We start from the raw sequence: 15,043 nt of genomic DNA, 5'->3' as shown, positions 1-15,043 counted from the left end.
TTGAGGCACATATCGTGCGCGGCGTCCTCCGAGGAGCTCGGGTCATTTTACCCCACTTTACTGCCGAGATGACCTAGGTGCAGAGACGGTAAAGAGCGGTGTACGATTCACACAAGTCGGAAGTCCTGTGAACTGAGGTTGAGCCTGGCGGGTGCAAGGCTCGGGGTGTTCGGCCCGAGGTCTTTAAGTGAGGTCTCTGAACTCCTCGTTCAAAGCCCAGAGGTTGGTGAGCGGTAGGCTCTCGGCCTCAGGCCTGGAGAAAACCCAGGGGGTTGAGGGGTCAAATCTCAACCTCGCTCCCGCGTCCAGCTGGAGGGACCGAGCTGCTCGGCCCAGCCTCCGGACTAAACAAAGTTCGTTACCCGTGTAGCAGTCTTTTGCCGCTTCCGGGCGAAGAGGTTAGCAAGAGTGAAACCCTCCACTACGCGACGTCGTGGTAACGTCACTTCCGCGCGCCGCCCCAAACGTCAGTGTCGGGCGCAGACCGCGGCGGTGCGGCTTTCTCTTCGAGGTTCCGTCTCGGTTGTCTTTTGCGAGCCATGGAGAGTGACTTTTATCTACGTTACTACGTGGGGCACAAGGGCAAGTTCGGCCACGAGTTCCTGGAGTTTGAGTTCCGACCAGACGGTAAAAGCAGCCTGTAGCCTGCCGGGAGCGGGGACCAGGGATAAGGGCGGGCTACAGGCTGCCCGGAGTCGGGAGGCGGAGGGTCGGAAATCAGTGTGGAAAGACAGGAGGAAGGGACTGAGACCTGTGCAGCGAGAATCTGAAAGGAACGCCCCTGTGTCTGCTCCAGGGTTTTTTTGTTTTTGTTTTTTTTTAATCCATTTAACCAGTGTTGACCTTACGCTCACTGTGTGCCAGGCTCTGTTCCACTCTTTGGGGAAACGGCAGCGAAGGTAGACAAACTTCCCCTCTCATGGAATTTGTGTTTTAGTGCCGGGAGAGAGATCATAAACAAAAAGATGATTCCAGATAGTAGTGAGTGATTAAAAAAAAAAAGGTAGAATAATTGCTGGATGGGCTGCTTTTAGATAGGTTGACCATTAGAGCTCTCTGTAAAGGGTATATTGCAGCCGATCCCTACTTAACAACAAGGACCCAGCCTTGTGAAGCTCAGGAGGAAGACCATTCCACCCAAAGGGATTGGCAAATGTCAAGGCTGCAGGGCGGGAATGAGCTAGGCATGCCTCTCAAGTGGTCAGTGTGGTTAAAGAGTGATAAGGTGAGAGATAGCAGGAGATGACGTCAAATAGGTAGGTAGGAGCCACACCTTGTAAGTCTTTAAAGACCATGGTAAAAGCTTTGGACTTGAAAGGTTTGTTGTTGTTTGGACTTGGAAGGGTTGTTGTTTGTTGTTGTTTTGAGATGGAGTTTCGCTCTTTTTGCCCAGTCTGGAGTGCAGTGGCACTATCTTGGCTCACTGCAACCTCCGTCTCCCGGGTTCAAGAGATTCTAAGCCTCCGCCTCCCGAGTAGCTGGAATTACAGGCACCCACCACCACACCCGGCTAATTTTGTATTTTTGGTAGAGATGGGGTTTCACCATGTTGGCCAGGCTGGTCTCGGACTCCTGACCTCAGATGATCCGCCCACCTTGGCCTCCCAAAGTGCTGGGATTGCAGGCGTGAGCCACTGCTCCCAGCCGGACTTGGAAGGTTTTAAACAGAGAAGAAATGGGATCTGTTCTTGAAAAAGCATTCTGGTTATTGGGTGCACAAGGGCAAGAGTGGAAACAGGGCTATTGATTAGGAGGAGACTGTTGCAGTTGTCAAGACAAGAAAGTTATTGGTTGGGACTACGGCAACAGTAGAAATGGAGAGGATGGTTTAGGAAACTGTTGGAGGCAGAAACAGTTGGACTTTGCTGATTGATAGGATCTTGTTGAGGGGGCACTGTGGTGAAGGAAAGAGGAATCAAAGATAACAGAAAACATCCACTAAGTGGGGCACAAAGATGAAACTGACAGGCCTCGACTGTGAGGGAGATAGATTTATAAGCAAACAGTGATGAAACAGTGTATTGGGTGTTGTGGTAAAAAGAAACAGAGGAGGCTCGCAGCAGAGAAGAGGCACCTAACCAAGCCAGAGGGTCAGAGAAGGCTTCCTACATAAAATGATGTGGGAGAAAGGGATGTGAGGAATTGGTTAGGAGACCAAGAGTCAAGAAGGCATTTTAGACAACATGCAAAGAGGCTGAAAACCAAAAAGTGCTTGGGATGTTTCAGACAGAATACCAAATAGTTTGACTCCAGCCATGTGAGAGAAGAATATTGCAGGAGTGAGGCTAGAAAAGCAGGCAGGGGCCAGCTTAGCTGTATGCCATGTTGAGGAGTTTGGATTTTACCAGGAAGGCAGTGGAAAGCCATTAACTGTATTAAAATATTAGAGTAACCCAATCTGATAGGTCTGTTACCACATCACCGCGTCCACCGTATGGACAGTGAACTGAATGTGAAGAAACTTGAGGCAGAGACACAACACAGAGGCTGTTGGATAAATTCATTTGGCTCATCTCACATGTATGTCTTCTAGTCTACGGCAGGAGAAGTCATGTCTTCTATTTACTTTTATCTTCCCCTCATCCCCACCATATACTCACATTAACCTATTACATGCACCCATGGACAAAGGGTCTGGTGTACCAAATATGCTCAGTGATAAAAGCAACAGCTTTTCCATCACAGAAATAGAGGGTGGCACAGTCACATGATAATATATGTAAACAGCATCCTACAGTTTTCAAAATGTTTTCACAACTCATTTGAGCCTCAGGAGGTCCTATGTACGGGTAAGTTATCAATTACTATGCCTGTTTTCAGGATATTAACCTGCAAAAATGTGATTTGACAATGTCAGAAAAGAGCCTGCTTGTGTTTATATCTCACCTGAGCTGCGTTTTGCAGTAGAGTGTCAGCTGTATATTTGGCTGTTTAAGCCTGAAGTGAACTGAAAAAGACTAGTATTGTTGATATACCATAAGAGTAAATAATAAATCTATTAGACACTTTGAGCAAGTTAGATACATTTTAGGGAACTGCTGATAGTCTTGGTATGTATTGATGCTTTTATTCATATGTTTTTATTATACATGGAATTTGTTTTTTGCCCCCACAGGGAAATTAAGATACGCCAACAACAGCAATTACAAGAATGATGTCATGATCAGAAAAGAGGTATGAGTCTTCTGCCTTCTGAGAGTCCTTCATTTGCTACATTTCAGCTTTTTGTCTTGCATTTTTTTGTTCTTTCTGGTAGTACTGAAAGGTAGAGAACAGGGAGAAAAACACATGTCTGTAGACAGCTTCTGGATTATTTCCCAAATCATCTTTTAGTTGGTATTTTTTTCTTTTACAATGTGGAATCAACTACTGGTAACCATTGACATACCTTGGTTTGAACCCTGAGTATGCTGCCTACTACCCCATGTGACCTCGGGCAAGTTGCTAGCTGAACTTGATAAGTCCTTGTTTCTTCACCTGTAAAAGCAGGGATAATAACAGCTACCTCCCACTCCCAAGTGCTGTCATAAAATTAAATAGGTTATACTTAAAGTGCTCAGTATATTCACTGGCACATAGTACTCAAGGGAGAGCTATTTAATTTACATCTGAATGTGAAAAGGAATGTGGGAAAGCAGTTGATATCATTGAATGCATGTTAGATGTCAGGCAGGGCATCTTATTTAACCCTAATTATAAGCCCATGTGATGGGGGAGGGTATTATAAGAAAATAAAACCCCAGATATTAATTGTGAGGCTTGTTAAGAGTTACCCCTGCTAGTAAGAGATATAGCAGGAATTCCCAACCCTGCCCCAGTAAAGTTTGTATTCTCCATTCTGTGATCTCTACCACATTGTTAAGGCTTCATCAAAGCTACTGTTTACTTTTAGCCACTTTGCCACCTTTGAATATGTCTTAGTATATATTTTCATACTGTTATTTTAGCTATTGATTTTATGCTTATACACATGTCAACATCCTCACTATTTTTTTACACAGGCATATCTTTTAAAATACATTTTGTTCCTCAGGAGTGTATTACCTAGTTAAGAATAACCGGGGCATGTGGATGTCTCAGTCTCTTGTTTTCCTATAACAAAATACCTGAGACTGGGTAAAATATATTTCTCACAGTTTTGCAGGCTGGAAAGTCCAAGATCAAGGCGCTGGTAGGTTCAGCGTCTGGTGAGAGCCCAGTCTCTGCTTCCACAATTGTCCCTTGTTTTTGCATGCCCCAGAAGGATGAATGCTGTATCCTCATATGGTGAAAGAACAGGAAAGGGGCCAGCTAGTTCCCTTCAGGTCTCTCCCAAGGCACTAATCCTGTCCATAAGGACTCTGCCCTCAAGGTATGATCACCTCCTAAAGGCCCTATCTCTTAACACTGTTGCCTTGGGGATTAATTTCAACACGAATTTTGTAGGAGACACAAACATTTAAACCACAGTAGGGGGCATTCACGGATCTGTTTTGGGTTCTGTTGTGAGTTGGCTATGTGGGCAGGAGAAGGGCCATGTGAACAGGATGTACCAGGAGTAGAACCAGCTAGATGGGGGAATGAGGTACAGTTATTTGATACTTTTGACCCTGTCCCTCACCTGCACCATGCTGAGGTTGAGAGTGAATGTCTTCCAACTTCAGGAGATGCCAGAAATAAGTCTGCAGGAACAGTTATTTTTATCTTCCATCACTATCTGATTCAAAGCACTGCTTAAGGATACAACATATATTTTGTTTTTTAACTTACTTTCAGGCTTATGTACATAAAAGTGTGATGGAGGAACTGAAGAGAATAATTGATGACAGTGAAATTACCAAAGAGGATGATGCGTTGTGGCCTCCTCCTGACCGAGTGGGCCGGCAGGTATGTTTTATTGATTATCCTGTAGTGCAGAAATCTTACAAATAAGATGAGGTTTATTGCTCTGCATATGATAGTGAAATTTTGTGTGTGTGTGTGTGCGTGTGTTTTATTATCCTGTAGTGCAGAAATCTTACAAATAAGATGTTTAGTGCTCTGCATATGATAGTGAAACTGTGTGTGTGTGGGTGTGGGTGTGTGGGTGTGTGGTGGTCAGCTCTGCAGAAAGCAGATTGCCAGCACCATGGTCTAAGGAAGCACTAATCCCATAGGGAGGAACAGAGAGAACAAGTGGTGCTGCTGGCCACCAAGAACCCACCTTGAATTTCTTCTTAGGACCCCCCCACACCCACTCCTCCACTTGAAGCTTTTGCTGCCTGTCTCACTAACTACTATGGACAAATCATAGTGGAGATACAAACAGAAATAGAGCAGCACAGTGAGATCTTTTTTCTACCAAAACCCTAAAAATTAACAGGTGTGGTGGCGTGTACCTGTAGTCCCAGCCATTCGGGAGGCTAAGGCTACAGGATAGCTTGAGCCTCAGAGTTACGGTGAGCTATGATCCTACCACTGCACTTCAGCTTTGGTGAAAGAGTGAGACCCTGTATGTAAAAACAAATCAGTAAAAACATACTACCAAATCTGAAATGAGTGGAACAAATCAGGGGATACAGGAAGAACACAATGGGAGATGGATATCAACTTTGTAATATTTTATTTCTTTAAAAAAAAAAAGCTGACACATGTATGGCAGTAATTTATAAATATGGATATTGGAAACATTGATCTCAGGTTTTTTCTATTTTCTGATTGAATTATAACAAAAATATATATGAATCTAAAAGAAGAAAAAGTAAGTAGGGCTCACAAGACTGTAAGTTCCACAGGGCAGAGATCTTTGGTTTGGTTGGTTTTACTTATCTGTCCTAAGCTCTGAGAACAACACCTAGCACCCAGTAGGCTCTACATAGTATTTTTTGAAGGTTTACAGTACTCATGTCACTGTTTAGAAATTAAGACCCAAAGTCATACAGATATGGAGTGACGAAGTGGGGATCAAACCTAAGGTCTGGAATACTTCCTTTTCCCATGTTGCCTTGATAGGTTAGATCCTCTGGTACTTGTTTTTGTTTGTTGTTGTTGGAGACAGGGTCACACTCTGTTGCCCAGGCTGGGGTACAGTGATGAGATCACGGCTGACTGCTGCCTTGACCTCCTGGGCTGAAGGATCCTTCCACCTCAGCCTCTCTAGTAGCAGGGACCATGGGTGCATGCCACCACACCCAGCTAATTTCTATATTTTTTGTAAAGATGAGGTTTTGCCAAGTTGCCCATACTGGTCTTAAACTCCTGGGCGCAAGTGATTCTTCTGCATTGGCCTCCTAAACTGCTGGGATTACAGGTGTGAGCCACCACACCCAGTCCAATTGTTTGGTATTTTTAAAACATAGATGTATCCATTTTACTCCACATTGTTGACAATGAAAACTTAGACAAAATACTACATAGGCTGGGCATAGTGTCTCATGCCTGTAATCCCAGCAGTTGGGAGGCTGAGGCAGGCAGATCACCTGAGGTCAGGAGTTCAAGACCGGCCTGGCCAATATGGCGAAACCCTGTCTCTATTAAAAATACAAAAAATTTTTAATAGAGACAGGGTGGTGGTGGGCACCTGTAGTCCCAGCCACTTGGGAGGCTGAGGCAGGAGAATCACTTGAACCCTGGAAGCAGAGGTTGCAGTGACCCAAGATCATACCACTGCACTTCAGCCTGGGCGAGAGAATGAGACTCCGCCTCGGGGGGGGAAGAAAAAAAAAAGCTTCATAGATTTTTTTTTCAAATTCCAGAAATAGTAGAGCCTTGAGGGTACAATTTCTTCTAAATATGAGCTTTATTTATGTCTTGTTTCTAGTCCCCAGCACAGTTCAGTGTTCAGAGTGAACCGCCCTTGTTTTTATGGCCATCTGTAGTCAAGTTTGTGTGATTTGGCAAATGATTAATCCTTCTGTGTGCTTGATGAATAATCCAATTTTACTTGACTTAGATTTTCTAAAATGCTTCCAGGAGCTTGAAATCGTTATTGGAGATGAACACATTTCTTTTACAACATCAAAAATTGGTTCCCTTATTGATGTCAATCAATCCAAGTAAGTGCATTATCCTTATCTCCAATTGTGTCTGTTTTGGAGCAGATTGATAAGAAACTCTTAACCAAATTGGGATCACTATGGGAAGATCTGGTACAGGTGGGCAGCTTTGTCCTCCTTGTTAGGGAGGGATCTCAAATTATTTTTGAAGACTTGCTCCTATTACTTTTGGTATTTCATTTAGTCATTGCTATTGAGAGCTTCTTGTTGACGCATACATACAAATTAATGCACAGGAGCAGCCAGGACAAAAATGGAATATGCTAGAAAAGTGCTCATGATAAACCAGAGTCACCAAGTCTGAATAGCCTTCACAGTGTGACTGTTCAGACTGGCACATCTTAAAATCTGACTTTGATGAAACTTGACAATTTTTAGGATCTAAATTTTATTTGATTTTAAATTTATTAATTTTTACAAATAATTTTGGTGAAAATGGATCAAATTTTAAAATTTGTGTTGTCAGTGGGGCAGATTATTAAGTTGAGGCATGAACCTATGTGCTACGAAGAATCTTTAGAATTTGGCAACTTCTTTGGCTCTTATGTTTTGGGGATTCAGGATTAGATATGGCTCACTTTTAGCAAATGTTGGGCATAATTGTCTTCCTTTGCACACTCTCCTTGTTCTTCCCTTTGGATACTCTTTGTTCTTAGCTAGTGATGCCACAGTAATCTTCAACCTCTTGGTCCTGCTTAGTATTACTACTTTTTAAAAAAGTTTTCCTAACTCTGGAAGTAATACATGCTCATTGTAGAAAACACAGGAAATGTAGAAAAGTAGAAGGGTGAAAACCATCCATTATCTTATCAGACAACCTTTATTAATATCTTGCAGTATTTCTTTTTAGTCTTTTTTTCTGTGCATTAATAGAATATATACTTTTTAAGAAGCATAAAAAATATAGTCGAGATCAATGTTAATTTTTTTCACTTAATGTAAGCATTTTCCTATTTTAAAAACTCAGTATATTTAAATTATTTCATAATATGCCATTTTAATATATAGTCTTTTCCTTTTTTGGTCAAAGTTTTAATGCCCTAAATATCTTTACAAGGAACATTTTGATAGAGGAATAATTGAGATTATTAAATGGTATCTTTTGCCCATTTTACCTCAGTGTTTTAAACTTTTTTTTTCCTTTTGCATTTTAGGGATCCAGAAGGCTTACGAGTATTTTATTATCTTGTCCAGGACCTGAAGTGTTTGGTCTTCAGTCTTATTGGATTACACTTCAAGATCAAACCAATCTAGATTGAATATTGGTGTGGACATGGGCGGGTGGGAGTAGTTTTTAATTAGCGTTTTCAAGAAAATTTTTTGTATATCAGGGTGGTATTTTTTTTTATAAACTATAAATGACTGTCTTTAATAAATGTGATAAAATCCAATTTTTATTACTTTATAAAGACCTGAACATGTGAAGTCTTCTTAATTACTTTGTAAAACACTAACGTCCTATGTGAGGTAGTGCCCAAACATAAAGTCTAATCAACTCTCTAGATATAACTATCATTTTAAAGGAAATAAGAGAATATAGAAACATGTTTTAAAAATACAGTAGGATTTCAGTCAGCCATATTGAGAGGAAATTCCAAGACAAATGACCTAGTTTCTTCAGTAAATTACAAGGGAAACAGAAATGGAGTGGGAACTTAAAAAGGAGACTTAAGAGACACATAACACAATATTTGGACCCTATTTGGATAATGATTCAAAAAAAATGTAAAATTAGGCCAGATGTGGTGGCTCACACCTGTAATCCCAGCACCTTGGGAGGCCAAGGTGGGTGGATCACCTGAAGTCAGGAGTTTGAGACTTGCCTGGCTAACATGGTGAAACCACATCTCTACTAAAAATACAAAAATTAGCTAGGCGTGGTGGCGTGCGCCTGTAGTCCCAGCTACTCAGAGAGGTGAGGCAGGAGAATCATTTGAACCTGAGAGGCAGAAGCTGCAGTGAGCCCAGATTGCACCACTGCACTCCAGCCTGGGCGACAGTGAGACTCCATCTCAGAAAGAAAAAAAAGTAAAATTAATACCATTAAGGAAATTTAACACTGGTTTGATTTAGGTATGAAATAGTATGGTGGTTGGAGTTTTTAAAATAACCTTTTATAGATACATCTATATTAGTAGGTATTTCAGTGTGGGGGAAAATACTTTGTTTTCATACGTGACACAAGATAAAATGCCTGGTCTCAGAAAAGTTTTACATTAATCCATTTTAAAATCACAATACCAACAGCCATTCAGGACTGTAAGTTGCCCAGGCAGTGTGGAAATTTGTTCAGCAGGTAGACCTGTGGACAACTTTTCCTTTCTGGTAAATTACGTGGCTTCTTTAGGAAAAGTACTGGTAGGAAAGATTGCACCTGCTGAAAGGAACTAGGCCTACAAAGCCTCATTTGCAGGGAAGTGATTAGCCTAAACTCACTCTCCTAAAAGCAGGCCAGCTTAAGACAAGGTCCCAAGTGTCCTGACCCCTGGACCAGTGCTTTTTCCACCACACTCTACTTCAAAAACTAAGGGGCAAGTTAAGACCTGCAATGAGAGATCAGGGTTCCTGACTCCAGTGCACCTCCTTGGGGCAATGAGGCAAGTTGGTAGTAGACACCAAAAGTCAGTCATTCTAAAGTCATTTAAAGAATTGATAGGACTTCAGGTTATAAAAGAGTCTTTTTTTGTTTTGTTTTCTGAAGCAAAGAAAGTTTTTAGTGTAGAAAAGTATTCTTGGCTGGTGCAGTGGCTCACACCTGTAATCCCAGCACTTTGGGAGGCCGAGGCCTGTGAATCACCTGAAGTCAGGAGTTTGAGACCAGCCTGACCAACATGGTAAAGCCCCGTCTCTACTAAAAACACAAAAATTAGCCAAGCGTAGTGGTGCATGCCTGTAATCCCAGCTACTCGGGAGGCTGAGGCAGGAGAATCACTTGAACCCAGGAGGTGAAGGCTGCGGAGAGCCGAGATTGCGCCATTGCACTCCAGCCTGGGTGATGAGTAAAACTCTATCTCAAGAAAAAAAAAAAAAATTCTTATATCACCTTAACCAAATATTAACTGAATTCAGTTAATATTTGTCCTTCAAGGCTTTAAACCTTTTTTTAACTGAAAGAGACAAAATATTACCGATACAATTAAGTCTTCTTGGTTCCCAGTCAAGTTCCTCTTCCTACTGCAATGATGAAGTAACTACAATGATGAATTTAGCAGGTATCCCTTCAACCCATTGCTTAAAGGTTGTACAGATACTAGTCCTGAACAATATATGGTATTGCCTTTATATCTTTAAGTGTTATACTGCACTATTCTGCAACTTTTCTTCATTCAAGATTATACTTCTGAAACCTATCCATAATTGATATACAAAAATCTTGTTTATGCCTTTGCATTTGCTATTTTGTATTTTAAATTGAAGTTGCCATAAGGCTTGCAAATAACCCATCATTTTAGACTGATGACAACAACTGATTACAAAAACTAAAAGAAAACTAATAAAAACTCAACATTTTAACTTCATCCTCCATGCTTATTAATTCTTAATTTTTAGTTTTTTTGGAGACAGGATCTTGAGTCTGTGACCAAGTTGGAGTGCAGTGGTGCAGTCACAGCTCACTGTAGCCTTGACCTCCTAGTCTCAAACAGTGCTCCTGCCTTAGCTTTCCCAGTAGCTGGGACCACAGAAATGTGCCATCATGACTGGCTAATTTTTTCATTTTTTGTAGAGACAGGGTCTGGCTGGTCTCAAACTCCTGCACTGAAGCCATCCTCCTACCTCAGCCTCCCAAAGTGCTGGAATTACAGGTGTGAGTCACTGTGCCTGGCATATATGTATGTGTGTGTGTATTTTTTTCTTTTTTTTTTTTTTTTAGACAGGGTCTCATTCTGTCAGCCAGGCTGGAGTTCAGTGGTGCGATCTTGGCTGACTGCAACCTCCACCTCCCAGGCTCAAGCAATCCTCCCACCTCAGGCTCCCGAGAAGCTGGGACAATAGGCACATGCCACCACACCTGACTAATTTTTTCTATTTTTAGTAGAGATGGGGTTTCACCGTGTTACCCCAGATGGGCTTGAATTCCTGAGCTCAAGCAATCCACCTGCTTCAGCCTCCCAAAATGCTGGGATTATGGGCATAAGCCACCGTACCTGGGCCCTATTTATATCTTACACTGTCTGTGTTTTTGAGTTATTATTTTTGATAGGTTCATCTTTTAGTCTTGCTACTCAAGATAGTAGTAGTTTATACACAATTACAGTGTCAAAATATATTGCATTTGTCTTATGTAGTTACTATTCCCGATGAGTTTTGTGCCTTCAGAAGATTTCTCATTGCTTGTTAATGTCCTTTTCTTTCAGAATGAAGAACTCCCGTTAGCATTTCTTAAAGGACAGGTCTGGTGTTGACAAAATCCCTCAGCTTTTGTTTGCCTAGGAAGTCTTCATTTTTCCTTCATGTTTAAAGGATATTTTTGCTGGCTATACTATTCTAAGATAAATTTTTTTTTTTCCTTCAGCACTTTAAATGTTGTGCCACTCTCCCCTGCCTGTAAGGTTTCCACTGAGAAGCCTGCTGCCAGATGTACTGGAGCTTCTTTGTGTGTTATTTATTTTCTCTTGCTGCTTTTAGGATCCTTCTTTATCTTTGACTTTTGGGAGTTTGATTATTAAATGACATGAGGTAGTCTTATTTGGGTTAAATCTCCTTGGTGTTCTATAACTTTCTTATACTTGAATACTGGTATCTTTCTCTAGGTTTGGGAAGTTCTGTTATTATTCCTTTGAATAAACTTTCTATCCTAATTTTTCTCTACCTTCTCTTTAAGGCCAATAAACCATTGATTTGCCCTTTTGTGGCCATTGTCTAAATATTATAGGCATGCTTCATCCCTTTTTATTATTTTTTCTTTGATTTCTTCTGTGTATTTTCAAATAGCCTGTCTTCAAGCTCACCAATTCTTTCTTCTGCTTGATCAATTCTTTTTTTTTTCCTTAGATGGAGTCTCACTCTGTTGCCCAGGCTGCTGGAGTACAGTGGCACAATCTCAGCTCACTCCCTCTGCCTCCCAGGTTCAAGCGATTCTCCTGCCTCAGCCTCCCGAGTAGCTGGGACTACCGGTGCATGCCACCACATCCAGCTAATTTTTGTATTTTTAGTAAAGACTGGGTTTCAACCATGTTGGTCAGGCTGATCTCGGAACTCCTGACCTTGTGATCCACCCACCTCAGCCTCCCAAAGTGCTGGGATTCCAGGCGTGAGCCACCACGCCCAGCCTGCTTGATCAAGTCTCATGTTGAGAGACCCTGGTGCATTCTTTGGTATATCCATTGAATTTATCAGCTCCAGAATTTCTATTTGATTTTTAAAACTGTTTCCACTTCTTTGTTAAATTTATCTGGCAGGATTCTGAATTCCTTCTCTGTGTTATCTTGCACTTCACTGAGCTTCCTCAGTGACAGTGAATTCTCTGTCTGAAAGGTCACATATCTCTGTCACTCTGGGATTGGTCACTGGTACCTTATTTAGTTCATTTGGTTAGCTCATGTTTTCTTGGATGGTCTTGATGCTTGTGGGTGTTTGTCAATGCAGAGCATTGAATAATTAGGTATTTATTGTAAGTTTCACAGTTTGGGCTTATTTGTACTCATCCTTCTTCAGAAGGTTTTTCTAAGTATTCAAAGGGAAGTGAGTGTTGTGATCTAAATCTTTGGTCACTGCAGCTGTAATTGCATCAGGGGTACCTCAAGCCTGGTGATGCTGTGACTCTTGCAGACTCAGAGGTACTGCCTTGATGGTCTTGGTTAAGATCTAAGAGAATTCCCTGGATTACTAGGTACAGTCTCTTGTTCTTTTCCCTTACTTTTCCCCAAATAAATGGAATCTCTCTCTCTCCATGCCGAGCTGCCTGGAGCTGAGAGAGGAGTGACACAGGCTCCCCTCTGGCCACCATCGTTGGAACTGTGCTGTCACACCTGAAGCCAGCACAGCAGTGGGTCTTGCCCAAGGCCCATGGTGACTATTGCCTGGGTTCTGCTGATGTTATTCAAGGCCCAAAGGCTCTTTCATCAGCAGGTAGTGAATCCAGCTAGGCTCATGTTTTTCTCTTTGGGGTGGAAGGTTCCCTTCTGGCCCAGCGTGGGTTTAGAAATGCTGTCCAGGACTCCATTTAGAAATGGAGTCTGGACTTGAGAAATCTACTTGGTGCTTTATTTTACTGTGGCTGAGCTGGTACCCAAGTTGGAAGACAAAGTCCTTTCTAATCTTTCCTCTCTTTTCCTTAAACAGGAGTCTCGCCCAGTACTGTGGCTATTACTAATGTTTATTCTAGGCCCAACAGCTCTTTGGTCAGCAGGTGATGAATCCTGCCAGGACTGGGTCCTTTCCTTCAAAGTAGCAGTTTCCCTTGTGGCCCACAGTAGCTCTAGAAATATGTGGGAGACAGAGCCTGGCAAGGAACCTTTAGGACTCTGCTTGGTGTTTTATTCTACTGTTGCTGGGCTTGTATTCAAGTTGTAAGACAAAGGCCTCTTTGCTTTCTCCTCTCCTTTCCTTCAGGTCTCTCCTGGAGCTGTGAGCTGTGCTGCCTGGGGTTGGGGGGGCGGCGGGTGTCATAAGCACTTCTTTGGCTCCTCAGCTGATATCTCACTAGGCTGTGTGCACCCCAAGTCCACTGGCTCTGAGCCCAGCACAGCACCAGGACTTGCCCAGGAATTGCAGTCCTTGTGGCCTAAACTGCCTTTCAAATTTACTTAGGACCCTGGAGCACTTTAGCCAGTGGTGGTAGGGCTCCCCAGAACCTGACCACTGGGATGGATGATTGCCCTCTGGCTAGGGTTTCTCTAAATGCTTCCCCTGTGAGCAGTAGCTGAATTCTGCCCTGAGCTGCTTTCCACTGTGACAGGGCAGCACTCAGTTCCAGTGTAAATTCCCATAAGCACACCGATTTTCAATCTGTGCCAGGCAGCCAGCTGCTGCCGGAGGATGATGGAGGGTTATGGTGGCAATTAAAGACTGTCTTACCTATCTTCTTCATTGCCTTTTTCCTTTTGTCACCCAGGCTGGAGCAGTGGTGTGATCTCTGCTCACTAACTCTGCCTCCTGGGTTCAAGCAATTCTCCTGCCTCAGCCTCCCAAGTAGCTGGGACTACAGGTGTGCAACACCACGCTCGGCTAATATTTGTATTTTTAGTAGAGACTGGGTTATACTATGTTGGCCAGATAGGCCTCGAACTCCTGACCTCATGTGATCGGCCTGCCTCGGCCTCGGCCCAGTGTAATCCCAAAGCACTGGGATTACAGGTGTGAGCCACTGCGCCAGGCCATTACCTTATATCTTGATGTGATGTTAAAACCAGGTACTGTGACTGCTACCTGTTTCTTTGGTTCTCATAAGGTGCTTTCTTGTGTGGATAATTTTTCAGTTTGGTGTTCCTGCCAGAGGAGGAGGTGGATCACTGGACGGTTCTATTTGGCCATCTTGCTCCACCTCCCACGAGTCTTGAATGAGCTGTGCCTTTTAACGTTAACGTCCACAGCTCCTGCATGGTCTCAGATGTAGCCTAGACAGGAGACCAGGTAAAACAGAGTTCAATAAACGTATAATAGAAGGATAAGCCAGGTGGGCCCCCAGAGAAGAGCCAGCTGAAGGGGAGTGTCCAGTCTCAGGAACCGCAGTGAGAAGGATGTGGACACAGGGCAACCCTCTGGAGAGGGGCCTCGAAACCAGGTCTCTTGGATGAAACAGGAAAGGGCGGTTTAAAGAAAGGCACCATACCCAAATCTGATAAACCAATACACTCTGCTTTTTACAGTGTATTGGTTTATCTTTATTTGGCAGTCTTGGAACTCTTCCTTTTGTAGTTTTTGCTCTGGAGACGGGGAGCTGACGTGATCTGAGAACTTCGAGGGCAGGAAGGGTCTCTGGCCCTCCCCCTCGGAAAATCGCGCGGCAGCTCAAAGCCATGCTAGAGAACATCACCAACCTCCAGCCTGTGGGCGAGGACTTCCGGTGGTACCTGAAGGTGCGGCCGGGG

At 42.9% G+C, this 15,043-nt stretch overlaps 1 protein-coding gene across 1 annotated transcript; it reads left to right on the top strand.

Annotated features, from left to right (window-relative positions):
- The first annotated feature begins 469 nt into the window (after positions 1-469).
- On the top strand, positions 470-8,424 carry MAGOH (mago homolog, exon junction complex subunit). Its single transcript, XM_002750843.7, has 5 exons — positions 470-627; positions 3,116-3,174; positions 4,756-4,866; positions 6,931-7,013; positions 8,168-8,424. The coding sequence occupies exons 1-5, from the start codon at positions 540-542 to the stop codon at positions 8,265-8,267; spliced, it is 441 nt and encodes a 146-aa protein (XP_002750889.1). The 5' UTR covers positions 470-539; the 3' UTR covers positions 8,268-8,424.
- The last annotated feature ends 6,619 nt before the right edge of the window (positions 8,425-15,043 follow it).

This window comes from Callithrix jacchus, chromosome 7, assembly GCF_049354715.1.
Source record: "Callithrix jacchus isolate 240 chromosome 7, calJac240_pri, whole genome shotgun sequence".
Taxonomy (NCBI): Eukaryota; Metazoa; Chordata; class Mammalia; order Primates; family Cebidae; genus Callithrix; species Callithrix jacchus.
This window is presented reverse-complemented; position numbering and strand designations above follow the sequence as displayed.